General features: G+C 39.4%; 1 protein-coding gene across 2 annotated transcripts in view; it reads right to left on the bottom strand.

Moving 5' to 3' along the window:
* LOC146683642 (visinin-like protein 1) overlaps nucleotides 1-19,188 on the bottom strand; it is a 28,626-nt gene that overhangs the window by 7,365 nt on the left and 2,073 nt on the right. For both annotated transcript variants that reach the window (XM_085445724.1, XM_085445723.1), the window contains exons 2-3: nucleotides 3,134-3,307; nucleotides 16-231 (exon numbers count right to left, since the gene is read on the bottom strand). In XM_085445724.1, the coding sequence (XP_085301850.1) occupies nucleotides 16-231; nucleotides 3,134-3,295 (378 nt within the window). In that variant the 5' untranslated portion in view covers nucleotides 3,296-3,307. The remainder of the gene's footprint in view (nucleotides 1-15; nucleotides 232-3,133; nucleotides 3,308-19,188) is intronic.

The following is a 19,188-nucleotide window of genomic DNA, read 5'->3' as shown; positions in this document are numbered from 1 at the left end:
TTAACACAGACACACCTCGATGATCTCCAGCATCTCCATGCGTGTGATCTTTCCATCTCCATCTAGATCGTACATGTTGAAGGCCCAGTTGAGTTTCTGCTCAAAGCTACCCCTGGAGGTGATGGACAGGGCGCAAATGAACTCTCTGAAGTCGATGGTCCCATCGCCATTTTTGTCAAACGTCCGAAACGCATGTTGAGCAAACTTGGAAGCATCACCATATGGGAAAAACTGCAGTTTAAAAATGAGAAAAACAAAAGTTTGCAATGAGACATTTGTGGCATTGGCCACTTTAGGTTCAACTGTTGACTGTTGAAGTATATACTATCCTTGATGAATAAACAAATGCAGTACAGCATGGGTGCTGAAGATCATTAATGTTACTTTAGGGTAGAGTAGCATTCATCTCTCAACCAGTACTGGTACTGGTATATTCTCTTCGGTACCAGTACCAAATGATACCCCTTTTTTTCTACACTGTACTTGCTCTGAAAACAACGGTGACAGTGTCAGGTGACAAAAGCTTACCCATCATGTAATTTGCAATTGACTGATTTAATCTCACTGTTTACTTGGTAGAACCAATATGTTCAGTACCCTAAAAAATACCTAAAGGTTTAACCAACCCTACATTCCTCACTTTAGTTTTACATTATTTTAATGTTTAAAATCATGCATTTTTTTTTTTTTAATTTCAATAAATAAATTTGCTGTAAAATTTTGTATTTGTGTATATTTTTGGACACAGACTCATCTTTTTGAGCTTTAGCCAGTGCTGTGTATAAAACATTAAAAGTACTAGCATGTTACTTTTACGGACTAATGCCAAAGTAATGTAACAACTTTCTCCAACAAGTAAATAAGCAACATTAGGGCTGTGCGATATGACCAAAATCTCATATCCCCATATAAGAATTCTATTGTCCCAATAACGATATAAATCACAAAAATGCAACATTTTCTGTAAATTATGTGAATATCGGGCAGCTCGACTTGCGGGAAGTGTTTCCAGCTGCGCGTCGTGTACCTGGAGTCGAGTGTTTTAACCGATGCATGAAACTATACATTTTTAGACATAAGTTGTAACGGCCGCCGTTTTCTTTGTGAGTATTTATTACACGGCGTGCTGCAGGGAAAAGCCTGTTCTAACGTTTGAGTCTAAGGTTTATTTTTTAGCACCTGGCGGCTCTTTTTTACTTATCATCCGTAAATAATCTGCTCTTTCACGTGATTCTGTTTATTTTGAAAAGTCTCAACAGGATCTTGAGCTTTATTGTGAAAGGTTTATGTGGAACATAAACAAGCGGACACACGATGCTGTTACCGTCGTTGTTGCTAACCACAATGCATAAAACAGGCGCTTGTCCGTCAGTAGTGTGGTTATATTAAATATAAGAGAAAGAGAGAAAGAATAAATTAATATAGCCACTACAGTGACCATCAAAAGGATGAAAAAATGTTGCCGTAAACCGTTTATTTTGCGACACCACGAAACAAACGATAACATTAAATGAAACGATAGACATTTTTATATCGTCATCCGATATATATCGTTATATCAAACAGCCCTGAGCAACATACTGCATTACCTTTGAGAAAAGTAATAAGTCACATCAAATACATGACTTTTTTTGGGTAACAAGGCCAACATTGTTTTAGCTATATACCGAAACCTATTTAAGTTAAAGGTAGATCATGAATGTGGGCTTAAAAGCACATCTCAATGAGTAAACTCATTCAAAGTCTGTTACATAGACAGATTTGGGCTATGATGATAGTGTAGTACTTTTGTCTGGACGCCACTGCTGTAATCAAATGCACTCTCAGCATAAGTAAAACAGACATCCCTAAAGCTCCATAACAAGACAAGTCCATCAGAGAGACAGCAGGGACATTAGGAGTGGGTAAATCTCTAGTGTGGAGTATCCTGGGTGCAGTAAAACCACCATGATAAAATAATGTAAAGTGCAAGTGCTGGACATCCACAGAAGACAAACTTTATGGAGAGCCACAGGATCCTTCCAAGTGAAGAAAAGTATATTTTGTTCACTTCTTGTTTTTTTCAGTCGTGTTCATTTAAGTTAGGAGGTTGATGTGGTACAATCTGTAAGTGCCAATACCAAAGCTAAAATTCAGCCAAATGCAGCAGAATTAATAAGGTGTCACCTCACAGTAATGACCCTTTGACAGCGATTCAAACAAACTGGATGAAACCCACGAGTGTTTGAAGGTAAAGGAGTTGAATATTTTGCAGCGGTCAAAAGAGTCACCTAAACTCAACCTGATCTCAGCCATAAATTTAAATTACTGAAGACAAAAGTCACAGAGCCCCAAATATACAGTTAATGCAATACTTCTGTTCAACAGCTCAAACCTGAAGTCTGCACTCAACCCCTCATATACATAAAACTCTTAATATGTTTCACTAAACTGCTAAAATAACAACTGTCAGTGTATAAATACATAGACTAAACTGTACATCAAACTAACATACTGAGCAGCAATTACAGCTCTGCTTTTAAGCATTAATTGCTTGAAAATTAGCCTCATTTCTTTTTTTTTTCTTTGGCCACGTACACACAAAGTGCAATTTGCAAATACAGCATTTACCTTTCCAGCACTGACTAAGAACAAAATATTTTTTAAAGGATGTCGGTAGCTGGCTGTAAGAGACCCACGGAAGACCTGTTAGCAATGACACGCTGCTTATTAAAGGATTTTTTTCCTCCTTCTGCCAGCAGAACTTTGGAGAGATTATCCGTACAAACTGCAGTTGTTTTCTGTGCCCTTTAAAACCGAGTGGGAGTGAATGAGCCTGAGAGGATATGCAAAATTGATTTAAAAATATATTTTCCCCATCCAACCAATGAAAAATCAGCAGGCCTCTTTGCGGCACTGTGGCATTTTGAAAGCTCCAAATATTTTTGGAGGCAGTTTTAGGCAGCAACAGAGGCATTAATACAGGCTCCTCCTCCTTTATGTGCACTCAACAATTGATTAGTCAGCCTCAGTAACAAAGGCTTTCTATGTAACAGCACAACAATGCTATGAGTCATCTCAGATGTAACTTTTTTTCTTTATATAACTATGGGGAGAGAATGAGGAGGCAATGCTTGAGACGGCTTACTCTCACCTTGACATAGAGCTGCTGAAACTCCTCCAGGTTCAGAATGCCAGAAGGACAGTCTTTAAGGAAGCCCTTGTACCACTGCTTGAGCTCTGCCTCATTGAATTCAGTGCTCTTGGTCAGGTCATCCAGGACCTCTGGAGCCAGCTTGCTGTTGTGTTTCCCCATGATGCCTCACCTCTGTTGAAGAGAAGCAGAGAGAAAGAGAGAGCGGGAGGGTGACCACACAGGTGATGCAGAAACAACAGCAATAGCAGTGATGCCCCTGAGCACTTGCAACAAGCTCGGTCTCTGAGGATGGATGCAAACGAGGAATTACTTACACACAGCCAAACTCAGAGAAAGCCCTGCTGCCTTCCTGTGGCTTTGCCTGTCAACATAAATCATCTTAGCATGGCGCTCTGTCACACAGTAATCGTTTATTTATATTCCTCTTGCTTAAAAAGTTTATCATTATTTTTTAAGACAATTTGATCCCATTTATCTTAGTGTGTCTTACTATCTAAATATTTATATTATTCCTGTTTGGTTTTAGATTTAATGCTTTGGAACTTCTGCTTTTAGTTTATATCAATGACATTTAATACTCTGACTTAAGTTTAGATCAGAAGCCCTGTGAAGACAGATTTTGGCTTATCCAGATAACTTTACAGTTAATCCTACGAAGGTGGTTCAGTTCTAATCAGGATAATTTGCCATGGTAATTTATGCTGTGAACCTAACCTGCTCTAGAGCAGATCTAGATTAGGGATCAACATGTATGAAATCACTGACTGATGACCAATCAATTCTCCAGAAAATAGCGTCACCATTCCTGGTAGACTCCTCAGACCTTTATGCATGAACGGTAAGAAGGTCTAAAGTTCTTAATATCGTGTTTCCCTCATAAGCATCAGAAATAAATGTTGGCACCAAACAATTTTACAACAATTTTAATGTTATATAAGCCTTAATATCTGATCCTAAAACAGAACACCTACACTATATTTGCTCACCTTATATGAAATTTGTATTATCAGTTAATCACCAGATTAACTGAAGAACTGTGGCATTTATTTCATCCTTTTTACACCCGTCTTGCATTTTACTTGAATATTTGAGCTGATAACCAGCTTCGTGCGACCACTTGATCACACGACTCCCGACTCCTGATCACCAGTGTTAGGTTAAGTAAATCTAGATAACAGAAATGTACCCTGAATAAAATCACTGCATAGTATAGGGCACATGTACTGAAGTAATAAGGCAATTCAGTGTTGTACAGGCGGTAAATCAACAAAAAAAGCCCCAAGGCTCTGCTTTGGGACCACTGCAGTTTACTGTTAATTAGTGCTCTCCCAATATTACTATTACAACCCAATATTGCGGTAAAGCATGTAATACACATGGCAGTCCATAGTGTCCACACTTTGCCTGTCCAAAGTGTTACATGTACCCGCATGCAGAAGTTGCAGGAAGCTGCAGTAACAGCAGAGGGATTTACAAGTATATGCATTTAAGCACCTAGCTTAACCATTTCTGCTCACTACCAACTTCTTGGCTTTAACCTCCTAAGACCCGAACTCTTCCACGGCATGCATCTTTTATTTCTCTTTGATATGAATGTAAAAACAAAGAATGACCAGATTGACCAGATTTTTTTTTTTACCTGATTTTTGTTTTTTAGAAAAATGAGAGCCACATATGAGGATAGTCGTTTAAAATTTCGATAGAACAGTAGCAATATATTGTCCTCGTAAGTGGATATCAGGCCCTTGTAGAGCAAAATTGAGTATTTTGGTCTAAATAACCCAAAATGTGATGTCCACATATGTGGACACCATGTCCTAGGAGGTTAAATATATTATCTCCCCCTGATGGTAATCCAAGTTCTTCATGCAGTAATGCAAGTTCTGCATGCATGTCTATTACCTGTTCTGCAGTGATACTGGGTTGGCTATTATGTTTATATCCTGAATTAAAAAGAAGATTTTATTAAATTTGTAGTCAATCTAACCACTTGCAGCTGTCATTTATTCTAGCCTCAATTGAGCTGCTGAAATTTAATGCTAACAATAAAGCAACAGAGATTTGCACAATATATGTGTGTATATGTGACTTTAGCACTTAGTTCTAGCACTCTTAGGAAACATGCAGCAGATGGACTCGTTTATATGCCGCTATAAAGAGTTCAAAGAGGTTGCAGACCAAACAAGGACTACCAGCAGCAGTCCAAGTGTGGAGTTAAAATCCGTGGAGACCCACTTAAGAGGTAGCTAATTATGTTGCTGTTTAATCTATTTGTCGCAAAGTACTTGGCATGACAGCATCTCCACTATATTGGCCATAAAATGGCCCATTACTCCCATCACCGAGCACATATTCACACCACAGAGGACCACTGCAGTGCCTTCATGACGCCATTCCTGACTCATGGCCCTGTCTGACAGTTTTCACACTCTGGCACCAGGACACAGCCAATACTGCCACAGCCAAGTGGCCACAAAATCCTCAGAGTGTGAGGTCAGTGTAATGGCTGAAATATCATCCTGTCTTACTTTATAGCAGTGAGTCATACAGGAAGAGGCCGCTGAACCCCAAATCACTGCAAACTGCAGAAATATTTTAGACTCTGCATAGCTGTGACAAGGTGAAAGTGCTGTAGTGCAGAGAAAAAGTAATTAGGGACTTCAATAGGTGACAGGTTGTTTTAGCATTACCCCGCTTTGAAAAGGGTGGCTGTCATCTTAGCAGGTTAAAAAGCAAAAAGGAATTCTCTTAACAGCTGTCAAAGAGAAAAGGAAGGCTGTAAAAAGGATTCATTATTGTAGGAGCAATTGAAGACACTGAGGTGTTATCACAACCTTTTACTGCTCCTCTCTACATATACTCAGCAATGCAGACACCTTTGACTTTTTTAGTTTAGAGTTGCTTTAACCTTTAGACTACAACGCCAATTTCACCAAAATTGGGACAGTGTATGAAATGTAAACTCTCATAAACCTGTGTTTCATTTACACAGAATGTAGAAAACATACTGAAAAAAGACTTTTAAAGAAAGTATGAGGTCATTTTGAGTTTGAATGGAGCAACGTGTCTAAGGGCCACCATGTAGCATTCTCTCTTTTATTAACAGTACATAAACATCTGGGAACCGAGGACAGCAGCTGCTGGACTTTTGAAATTTTGCTCTGTCCTGATTTCTAGCTGCTCCACAGTCCTGGGTCACATTTTAACTTATTTTGCATTTCGCAATTCTCAAATTGTTTTCAATCTGAAACCTCTGGACTGCAGGCAGTTCAGCACCACTGCCTGCAGTCTCAGTGGCTCCTCTACTATAATGCCATGCTGTTGTAAGTGATGCAGTATGCAGTTCAGCATTGTGTTGCTGAAATATACAAGGCCTTCTCTGAAAAAAGGGTCATCTCAGTGAGAGCATGTTTCTCTAAAACCCCGTGTATACCTATCAGCATTGATGATAGCTTTTCAGAAGTGCAAGCCCACAGATTCCTCCAGATTCCTTGAATCTTTTGATTATAATAAGTACTGTACATGATGATATATTCACAAGAGATACTGAAGTCTTCACAATGTTGTGCTAACGAACATTATTCTGAAACTGTTCCATGATTTGTAGATGCAGGTTTTTGCTGACTTTTAGATGTGTTGATGAGCAAATATTTTTTTTCTTGAAACAGCACAATATTTCAGCTTAAACACGTTGATATGTCCACTTCCATAATTTTCCATTCAAATGGACGCTCTGCACACTCTGGTCATATATCACTGTAGGAGTGCAGTGGTGTTTATTTATCTATAACACAAAACAGGCTGTCTGGCGTTACCATCAGCTTGCGTTGCTGTTACCAAGCTGGCAGTTGGCTGTTACTCTGAGCTCATTTGCATCAGCCAGTAAAACTTGAGTAAGCACAACAACTAAGAATAGCAGCGATAAGCAATGCACAACATAAAATGTGAAGACTGTTAACTGACAAAAACCAGCAACAAAAAAACAAATTAGCCAGATTATTTCAGTCCCGTATCTCAAATCGGCAAAACGTTGCAGTAACACTCTGCAGCTAGCATGCTCAGCATGCCCACGTTCTCTATTAAAAGCTAGCTCAAGCTATCTGTTTCCTTTTATAACATTAAAAATGTTGCAGCTAAAACAAGCATAAAACATGGTACTGCAACTGAGATACAGCTTAGCATGAATAATAGGTGGTGCTTGTGCACTGCTCTCACCTGAAACACCTGAAAGTAACATCTGGGCTGCTCAGTCATAAGTGATCCACGCTCCTACTGCCATCTAAAATTCAGTACTGCCTTGCCATTACATTCATGTGAGAACAGGTGAGTTTTTCCACTGTGTGCAGTGATGCAAAGCACTTTAAATAACAAAAACAAGTATTAACAATAATAATATTAATTATGTAGGGAGCACTGAGTAATGCAAACCAACTGACAGAGATCTCTGCAACTTATAATAACCTTCAAAATATCCAGGTCAGCACACACACAAACCTTTAATTAGCTTCAGAAAAGTAAGGTATAGTCAGTTTGGTGTTCATTAAATGAATATGCACACTTTTTCTTAACGGTCTGAGTCTAAATGACTCAGTGTTTAATTGAGCAAATGTGTACATCACTGACTAAGGTAGCAAAGACAACAAAAAACAAGTTATGCCACAAGCAATTTATTTTGGATTGTACGCTCCAAGGCGCGCACACACACACACACACAATCCACAGAGTTGGAGTGTTGTTTCTCAGGTCCTACTGGGGAAGATGAGCTTTTATCCCTCTGTTAGTGAAGCAAATGTAGCAGATAATAGAGTTTCCAGAGAAAGACGGCAAGAAGCAAAAACTAGTCAGTCGAGCTGGATTCTTATTCCGTCTAGAAGAATCAGAATATATATGGCTGACAACTCACAAAAACAAACAACTTTAGGGTTCACTGTAATCATTTCGAGGTCGGGTTCTCGTGCTCTGAGCTCATCCTACAGAAGCAGAGATCTAATGGGGCAGAGATTTCGGGAATGGGCGTTATGGAGAGCTACAGTGTTTCTTTTTTCTTAGGCCGTCTTTCATTGCAAATATGTCAGATTTCTGCAGAGCCAATGTGAAAGACTGAGAACACAGATTAATAGGTGTCCATGTCTTTTTTTGTTTAGTCTGCCTTAGTTAGGCTTATGTGAGGGCTTAAGGCTGTGCCATTTGTACTTGAAGAAAGAAAAATGCGATCATAAGAATGCATGAAATACAGACTCCACACCCCGGACTCACTTCCCCCTTAAGTGATTTAAAAAGGTCTGCTGCTGCGGTCAGCTGCTCTACTAACTACAAAATAACTGATCAATCAAAGATCGGTGCCTGGCCCAAAACAACACCTGTGCCCATCAAACACAGAGACAGAAACACTGCCGCAAAAATGGTACCAAATGTGGATTAGGATGACACAGCTGCACACTGAGACAGAAATCGTTACTCTTCATCAGCATGTTAAACAGGAATTACGGTGTTTCCTAGACAACTAGTTTGTGATTGTGGCGGGTAGCAGGGACGGGGGGAGTGTGCATGTGCATATGTGCGCCTGAAAAAAGGTACAACAACATTTCCTTAAATAAATTAATAAAAATTTATAATTTGTGACAATAAATAACAATAAAGTATTCAGCTGCCTCTCCAGTCAGTTCCTCATCTTGTAATCTGGCCAGCCAAAACTTTCTCAAAATATCATTAGAATATAATTATATTATACTAATTACAATAATAATACGCAGTGTTGTCTGATGTCTCCTGCATCTTTCCAATCCATGCAGTTTCCTTTGTTGTTACTGATCTGAGGTTAACAGACATACAAAGGCCACATTAGGAAGTTGGAGATGTGGCAGTTGGAGAATCTTTAGGTTTGGACTTTAATTTTCTGCACTTTGTTTGGGCTTTTTTTTTTGCTGAGTGGCTCCTAGACGTTGTGGCTGTGTCACAGAGGTGATGCACCAAAAAATATTTTGTGATTTGTTTAGTTGCCAGCTGATTAATGCACTCCTTAAAAGTCTGCAAGGGAGACACCCACTTTTCAGGAAACCCTTGCCACTTACTCTCCAAGCTGTAACCAGTACCGAACAATGTTCACCTTCACAGTTGCGACTGAGCTCCAATCGACACATTTCAAAACCTGTAACTTTTACTTTGAAGTGGAACAGTCTGGGTTTGTGGTTTGCATCATCGTTTCACTGCAGTTTGCAGTTTCCATCCTAGTTTCCAGAGAGATGGAGATAAGTCAGCATCTTCCATGCAAACTACTGGTTACTGTGGTGACCTGCTAGTAACCAAAGCAATTGCAAGGACGATTTCACCAATTTCACACTAGTGACTGCCAGCAACCTGCAGGAACCACTCACTAACTTGTAGTGGAATATACTTTTTATCTAGCAACCGCTGGTTACCAGGGAGTCACTTAAAGAAAAAGCATCATCTGCAGACACAAGGTGAACCAAACAACCAAATAATTTTCCTCAACGTGCTAAACCCCCATGGAGAATGTCATTCGCAAGCAAAGACAATGCTCTTTCTAAATTTTCAAGTCAGATCAATTAGTGAATCCTGAATCCAAGATTACCAGTTTCCAGAGGGACATAATAAATCCTTAACAACCTAAGAAAGGATCCTATTCAATGAGAAATCAGCATCACCTCCTAATGTACTAATATGAGTATGTTTTAATGCCTAAATGCTGCTGTTTCCCTCTAGTGTACAGCCCAGAAAGTCAGCTCTGTAGCTCTTAGCTAAAAGATCAGTTGGTGTGGCAACATGCTGTTGTTCTGCATGATGACGTCTTCGACATTCCATTCACGTCAACACACAGTGCAAACGCACACGCAAACAGACACGCAAACATGTCGGCTTCAACCACAGACCTATTAGGTCTATCACACACTGACAATCTTACCCTTACAGACACTCACACGCGGACACGAAAATGACAGAAGAGAAAAAGGAGAAGAAGAAAAATGAAGAGGCTCCATATAGAAAAGACTGGAGCGGATGACTCAATCTGGATTCACACTTCTCAGAGAGAAGACAACAGACAGAGAGAAGGAGAACCACGGGGAGAGAAAATGTGATAAAGATGGGAGGATGGAGAGAGATGTGAGATGTCAGGCAGATAAGAAGAGCTTGTAGAAAATTGTCCCAACAGCCATTCAAGAGAGAAAGACGTGTTTCTTATTGAGTCTGAAGGGGCCTTAATGCATGTTCATTCCAGCTGTCAGACTGATACTAAACACTAAGTAAATGCAGGGGACACTCAGTGTGTGTGTGTGTGTGTGTGTGTGTGTGTGTGTGTGTGTGTGTGTGTGTGTGTGTGTGTGTGTGTGTGTGTTTCCCCAGCATGATGGCATGATCTATCTGACTGGATAAACTGTTAAACCATGCAAGAGTCCACAGTACCTCTTTTTCCCAAATTCACAGCACTATGGGAGACTGATGTATGACTGAAGCGCTACACTCCAAGTTTCTCAGAGTGAGATCAGATGGCAGTAAGAAACTGTACACCCAAGAAAACCAACAGGGTTAGCTGTTTGAGCAAGTGCCCTGAAATAAGCTTTTCTTATTTGACAAGGCCTTCCTGTAGTAGTGACAGTGATGGGATTACAAGTCAGTTTTAGTGTTTGGGTCAACATTACACTGAGAGAATTATTCTTTAATGCATATCAACCAAACTCTTTTCTTTTGGGGGGGGGGGGGGGGGGGGGGTTCAACCTCGACTGAGAACATTAACCTCAGCTTCTGTTTAATGACAGTGATTCATCTTTTCTGCAGTATAATCTAGATCAGAATATCAGAATGTGACACAGCAGGCCAAATCCTGAAAAGGTATCCATCCATGTTTGTTATTTTTTTTAAATAATTTGCCTGAGTTTGCATTTAACCGATGCGTGAAGCTATACATTTTTAGACATAAGTTTTAATGGCCGCCGTTTTCTTTGTCAGTATTTATTACACGGCGTGCTGCAGGGAAAAGCCTGTTCTAACGTTAGAGTCTAAGGTTTATTTTTTAGCACCTGATGGCTCTTTTTTGCTTCTCATCTGTCAATACTTTGCATACTATTTCACGTGATTCAGTTTATTTTGAAAAGTCTCAACAGGATCTTGAGCTTTATTGTGAAAGGTTTATGTGGAAAATAAACAAGCGGACACACGATGGTTTTACCGTCGTTGTTGCTAACGTCAACGCATAAAAACAGGCGCTTGGCCGTCCGTAGTGTCGTTATATTAAATATAAGAGAAAGAGAGAACTTTAAGAAATGAATATAGCCTCTACAGTGACCATCAAAACAGTGAAAAAATATTGCTGTAAACAGTTTAAAAGATCGTAAACAAACGATAACATAAAATGAAACGATAGATGTTTTTATATCGTCATCCGATATATATCGTTATATCGAACAGCCCTATGTCAGAGTAGTTGTTTTATGCAACTAAACTGGTGTACACCTCAGATTTACCACTAGTCAAGTTAGAAGTGTCTGATGTTGCCCCAAACAGGATGGCACTGTCACAGTTCTGGGTCATTTGTGTGTGTTTTGATAATATTTTGTATTATGGTTTATGTTCAGGTTCATTTATAGTCATAGTTATTCTATTTTGGAGTTTCTTACAGACCCTGTTTAGTTTTTGGATTATTAGGTTCCCCCTTGTGTCTTTGCCCTGTGTCTCTCTGTGTTTATGTGACCGCTGTGTCCCCCGGCCCATCATGTCCCCTCTCATCTGCTGTTCCTCCACTCCTCTCTCAGTCTTGCGTTCTTTCATTTCCCGTTTTATTGTGAAGGTCATATGTTCCATGTTCAGTGCGTTTAGTTTATCATCCCTGGTCTCGTCATGTCTAACTTGTGTCAACTGTGTTCCTTCCCCATGTGTTTTCTGTTCCCTCATCATTGTACTGTGTATTTAATCCTCTGCCTCCCTCCGTTCAGTGTTGCGTTCTCCCTCACAGTTGTGTGTTTCCCCGTGTTCTTCCCCATGTTTTTGTTATTATTTTCCATTCTCAGCAAATAAAGCTGTGTTTTGAGTTCATGTTCCGCCTATGAGTCTGCGTTTGGGTCGTACACTGCCTGCTGCGCACAGCCGATTCGTGACAGGTGCTGCTATGCAAGGCAAAATGCCCAGATTTATTTATTCATTTACATTTACATATAAATGTTTTTTTCTAATTCTCTTTTGTGTTTTGATCGCTCTCTTGCTTCACTTAAATAAAGGCAGAGGAACCTTCAGTGCCTGCATTGACCATATCATATGGGGATGCTGTTTATCGTGCCACTGCAATACTTTATTTGAATTCACACAGTTCTTCGATGGATTTTTCTTCACAGACACTCAAGAGACTACACACAAGGAACAAAACAAGGGTGAATACACAGTCATTATGATGAGGCTCATGCGGGCTGGCTTTAACCAAACACATCCCAGAGGGGACAATGTGTTGGTGTCCCAGCGACTGAAAATGATTAGCTGGCAAAAGCTGTAATTGAGTTGGAAAGGAAGCAAAAATGGCAAGCTGGGCTCTCTTACAGTCTTTAGTTTTGTCTGTGTGTGTGTCTGTGTGTGTGCTCAGTGTTTGCAGTGGCAATAACCTTTGTGAGAGTGGAAAAAGTACGATGGACCGTAGCAGCAATAGAGGAACAATCAATCACATACCAGTCCAATACCAGCCTCCCTATGAACTGCACGGTCCAGTGTGTGTGTGTGTGTGTGTGTGTGTGTGTGTGTGTGTGTGTGTGTGTCTTTTCAATAGAGAAAGCAAAGGAAGTGAATAAAAGAAGACAGAGATGTCTGATGAGACATGGACTGCCTTCCTATTGATATGTGAATGAGAAACCCCAACCAGAATGGTCTTTATGGCAGCAGACCAAGTCATCAAAAATGAAATTGAACAATATGTCGCCTTGACAACAGCTGCCCAGCTCACTGCCAAGCCACCATCCGGGATGGAGAATGAGGCTTTCGGCCAATCGAAATAGTCCCTCTGCCAACTGGACCTGACGAAATGGCTGACAGATATATGAGTTGGATCTGTGATTTTATTGAAAATCTAAATATGTACCAGAGTCTTCCACATCCCGCGTGACGCTGATGTGTTTTGATTAGATATTGCTGAAGTGAAGAGAGGGCCATTACACTGTGGAAAACATCCAAACTGATTCAATTCTCATGCAGTCATATGATGAAATGTTAGAGGAGGGGGGAAAAGGCTAATCGTCCTCTATGTGAAAAGTTGACAAGTTATTTGTGCTTTCTGCTGCCCTTTTTGACATAAGCTTCAGAATAACGACATGGTTGTGTTTAAACTTTTCAAGCATATTAGTCGTCCTTCCAATCAGAGTGGTATCTTTTTCCTTGCAGCAGCCTTTTTGCACTTACCTGTATTGCATTCTCTTTTTTTTCTTTATCAGCTCTTCATCCAGAGCCTCAGATGATATTTTCCTGGTTTTAGCTCTATTCCTTAAAATGAGCTATGAACTAAAACCATGCACCCAACATTTGAGGTATGAACCCAGACCATGATCTTTGAGAGTCATTACATAGCTAAATCTTAGAAGAACTATTAGTAAGCAGGATTTTCCAGAAAAGTTATTAACCCTGGGACCTTCAAGTGGCATCAGAAATGACTATTTCATCTTGCACTTAGTTAATGTAGTGGTATTAATCCCATTTAATGCAAATTCTGAGGCACAGACGAACGGCGGAGGTGTATTGGCCTTGGTACATCTCCGTCTCTGGAGAGAAACTGAGGGAGAGACAGCCCACAACAGCAGGATTGCAGAGGTTAATGTCTCTTATATAAGGCACAAAATGACTTCTTACAATTATAAAAGGACATGTTGTTTCCTACAAATATAGTCTCATATTTAATCTCCATATCAGGTTATATCATAGCATGGTACGTGCTGCAGTAAGGACAGATTGCTATAGAAACACAGCTCACCTCAACACTGTTCAAATGCTAATTTAGGACTAGGAAAGCCTGGGGAGAAACACAGGGGACAAAACAGCTGTGTGCATGTACCCTTATGAATCATTTTCTCATCTAACCTTTAACCATCATATCTAAAAGATCAGTATTTTATTTATTGCCACAATTGCTGCACATTTTCTGAAGTCTGGATGATTCATTTCTGACTGCTGCACTAATTGTTGTCTATTTCTATAATTGTTGTCTTGAGTATTCCAGCAACTTATAAATATTGGGGATAAATATTGTGGTTTGTACTCTCTCTTCTCTCTCTGTCTATATGGAAACTGTTGTTTACTTTTGGGCCACATGTCACCAGTGGCTAATATTTCCCCCTTTGTCTGTCTTTATAACCTGATAGTATGTGATGGTGTTTTTGCCTCAAGTGATGAAATATGTTTGTTCTTTTCATGTTTCGATGGAACCACTTTCTTGCGTATTTTGCAACTGGACTTTGTTGGAGGTTCTTGAGGCAGCTCTCTTTTTAGGTACCAAAATTCTCACTGGAAGCTGACATAGGACACTGCCATCTTGTGTTCAAAAAAACAAGCAAGATGAAGAAGATTAAGAATAATATCTCTGAGAAATAACTGTGTGTGTTAAACTATGTTTAACTACCTACTTTGCTAATAAATCACATTAAATTTTAATTTTAATTCATATTTAACTATTAAAAGCTGTTTGCTTTTTTTAGATGTGTGGTCATCAGAGAACAGCTCCTACAAACATGCGGTTTTATAAATTATCAGAATATAAAGTGTTTAAAATTAGCTCAGCCTGAAACATCTGCATAGACCTTAACCACATAGAACAAACTAAACTGAATGGCTGTCCACTATTAAAGGTAGACACTTTCTAAGTTTGGATACAAGAAATAATTCATAGTGGATAACTGTATGGAAATCATACTTGGTGAACACATTTCAGCCTGTCACTTTTAGGGGTACACCACTGAATCAGATGGATGTCAGCATCAACTGATATTAGCATTGTTGACTGGTATCAGCAAATATCAACAAATACATTTTCTGATATGTCGGACTTTTGCTGAATGTGTTTACATTTAGTTAACTGTTTCAAAACAGTGTGATGAATAACTTGTAATACTCAAGATGTATCTGTTTTCTTGTTTTAGCAAAAGATATAAAAAAAACCCTCATAATTAAATTATATAAAATATTGGCATTACTGTACCCGGTGGCCAAATTATTGTTTAAAAGATTGTCGCTAACTCAGAATATCACAATATATACCTCCTTAGTCATTTTCCTCATTGATAGGTCCATATAAAAATATTCCAACATTTAAAAAGGTAGAAAAGAAAATCATACATTCCCCTATGAGTCTTCTTCTCTCACCCCCAACCAGTCAACCAGCAGATGGCCCCGCCCCTCACTATGATTGTTGGGTTTTACTCTGTATGTATTATTGTAGAGTCTACCTTACAATATAAAGCGCCTTAAGGCGACTCTTGTTGTGATTTGGTGATATATAAATAAAATTTTATTTTATTTAATTCTTTCAGTTGTGAAATAGTTAGACAGATTTGGAGGAATAAGGGGACTAATGCAACTGCATTGGTCGTTAGCAGATTGCCATGATCGCCTGGAGCTTGCATGGCAGATACTGACAGATCTGCAAACACTTGCCATTTACTCTCTACCCGATTGAAAAAGTCTGACCAAAAACAGAGAATATTAAAAGTAAAAATTTTATCTTACAATTGAACCAAAATATTTCAAAAGGCACAACAAAATGGTCCCTACTTCCAGTTTGCATCGCATTATTCACAGTCTTACTGTTGCTTAGAGAGCAGTTGGCAAGTTGTTGCTGACAAGTCAGCATCTGAACAATTTGTTGATGATCAAAGCGATCACGAGAATATTTTCAGTGGACTGCATACTTTTTTGTGATTAATTTCATCCAACAGCAACCAACTGGCAACCACTGAGAGAATTTACATTGTTCACTAGCAACCACTATTTGACAGGCAGTCACCAACCAGTCTCTAGGCCTGTGTGACCCAAAAGACAGTTTATAGTGGTAATTAATTACAAATTAACATAACTAATAACTCACAGATGAAAAAGGGAAAAAACCTTCACATGCAAGACTCATGATTCCACCACCAACGTGGTGGATTGAAGTGGAGATCGTTGATTTCCTGTACACAGAAATTAATCAGCACCTATGAGACCAAGTGCACAAAAAATGTTTTTAGGGACATGAAAATAAAGGTAGAAAGTTTGTGTCCAGATGAGAGACGATCACATGGCTGACAGACAGAGGAGTCAGACACTTTAACAACTAAGGACAATTTTAGTATCAAGGCTCATATAAACTGCTTATTTTAAAGTGTGGGAGGGAGCCTCTAACAGCGGTGTCCATTAGTAACTGTGGGTGTTCATTAGTTATTCATCAATAATACCTAACTCCTTCACTCAACATTCCTTTGTTTTCCCACAGCCAATGTCATCCATTCAGAAGCAGACAGGAGCTAGGACTGTGCCCCCCACTCCCTTGCCACAGTAATTTTTTTCTACCGCAACATCTGCCTCCCTGGCTAATAAAGCACGAGACAGGAATGGACGAATCAATCAGTCAAGAGACGCGCATGCAGCAGCTCATGCCAGCTGCCCTCACAAACACAAAGCACACACTGAGCCAGTGATGCATGAGACAGATGCACAGTACACCTGGCCACAGGCTTACAACAAAATGGAAGTGATACAAGGGGAGAGAATAAAAAAGAGGGAGATGTGTGGGGGGAGGTGGGGAGGGGGGGTCAGTGCATCTTTTATCCACAGATGTAGGACATGAAAAAAAAGGGGGGGAAAGAGGACACTGGAAAAACAAACAACACATTCAAATGAACAGTCACATACAGGAAATTGTAGTGTAACATGTTCCTGCGAGCTGATATTATTGTACTACACAGAAAGTGGATCAATAGGTCATTCTTTCCGGGGGGAAGAGCATGTAACGATAATAATGTGTTTTCCTTTCCAGTGATCTGTCACTCAGTCAGCTGTTGTGTGTAACTGTAGCTTCTTTCCACCCACTGTTGGAAATAACAGTGGCGCTTCGGCTGTGTTTAACAATGCTGCAAAGATCAGGTGATCAACCTACCGAATGTTTAGGGAACAGCCTGCTGCTGCTATTATGTAATGAGTACAAGGACATCAAAATAAATGTCCCTGCTATGGATTGCTCTGAAGCGAAGTAACAAACATGGCAGTTTTGCAATCAGCCACAGTACTGTACCTGATACCGTTTTCAACTTGTGAATTTTCTGTCTTTCCACAAGTCATCCTGGCAACATGTGGCCCTGGAGACACCTACTGGACTTTTTTAAGTACTTTGGGTGATGTAAACATAACAATCATGTAAGATGCAGTCACGAAACATTACAAGTGTGTAGTTAAGATCAAAATGAAAGCCATGTTCGAAGATGGTAGACAGATAAAAATACAACTTCAGGATACCCCTAATGCTTTGAACCGGATGCAGGAGCCAATCAGATGTTTTGTAAGGTGGCCTTTGCCGTATTTCACCAGATTAGGATCTGGGGTTATTGGCGTAGGGATGCACCCAGCTATTCTGATGCTCATTCAAAGCTAGCTATTGTAGCCGTGAGCTGATTTATGGAACTGTGCCATTCAATTGAACATGTTTGATGCTTACTTAGCCATCCATTAGTGGTACACCGATTCCCAGAAAAACCAATAAGGACGGATCTTCTTCTACAGGACCAAAGAAGCCAATGGCAAAAGGGCCAACTATTTCTTCAATACACAGCAAATTATTGAATATCCTATCACAACTAGCGACCGTCGAATGTCAACTCGTAGCAACAACTGGCACTAAGCTAAGTCATACATTTCTAAACTATGAGTGAGCAACTGAATGACTACCAGTGTAACGAATGATACTGCAACCAAACTGCTAATCTGAACAAAAGTACCGAGCCACCTACACATTACACCGACAGGAGCTGCACACGCATAGAAAACCAAGCCACAAGGCTTCCAGCATACAGTGTTTATGCTAATGTTAGTCCCATGTCGCTCAATGGAGCGGACTTCTAAATACAGTGGGAGAACAAACCTGCAGGTCACACTGAAATCATAAAAATTTAAATGTATGAATTTATTTTACTTCTCTGCATTTAAAAGGAGACAAATACGAGGAATAAAAGTAAATCAGTAATTACTAAAAAAGAATAGTTGAGAAAATAAGGAAATTATTGTGAAATGCCAGAGCTTCACAGCATTATTCAAGATATTTTTAACTGTTATATTTTGTGTTTTCCTTTACATACTTAAAGACAATTTAACCATAAATTGATACCCAGTGAGCAAAAACTTGTGTGACAGAAGCTGCAGAAGATGACTTTGCATCTAAATGTTGAGAAATGGTCAAAACATGAAGGATAAAAAGCCTCTTTCCAGCTAAAAATGGTTGAAAAGTGAAAGAACACACTTTCACCTCAACACCTCTAAAAGCCATAGGTTTGGACTGGCCAAAGGCCTGTATTAATAAGTTCACCATGCTTCACACAATGAGACCGAAATATAATTTAAAACTTTAAAACCTTTTTTTAAATATTAAAAATACAGAATGGCTCCCAATTTATTACAAACTGTAATATAAAACTGGTCCTTGTTATCGGCAGTTAGCCTAAGTCAGGGTATGTGTATCCTAGTGGAACTCGAAAAGGATGAATCATTGCAACCCTAACTTTCACTTATGAGATTGTGTCCTTTCTTTTTTCAAAAATCTTTCCACAGTCCTGAAAAACAAATTTAGAAGTAATGGGACATTTTTTTAGAGACCATGACAACATCCATGTACATCTGGGTCTTGGTGGCTAACAGCAGAGATTCTCCAACGGTCATTTTCCCGGCCAATTTGAAGTTCTGTTTTTCGTGATCTGCTGATATCGATTTTCTATAACTAAAAGCAAATACAAGCAAATTATGTTTAATGCAGCATTTTAATTTTCAAAATAAAAAGTGATTAATCTTTACAACTTCTCCCAAACTCCAGCGACTTATGGGATCTTTTC

Source organism: Copadichromis virginalis, linkage group LG22, assembly GCF_057382275.1.
Source record: "Copadichromis virginalis isolate Kocher_CV1m ecotype Utaka linkage group LG22, C_Virginalis_male_GT1.1, whole genome shotgun sequence".
In the NCBI taxonomy this organism is placed as follows: domain Eukaryota; kingdom Metazoa; phylum Chordata; class Actinopteri; order Cichliformes; family Cichlidae; genus Copadichromis; species Copadichromis virginalis.
Note: the sequence above shows the minus strand (reverse complement) of the source record. Positions and strands in the feature narration are given on the sequence as shown.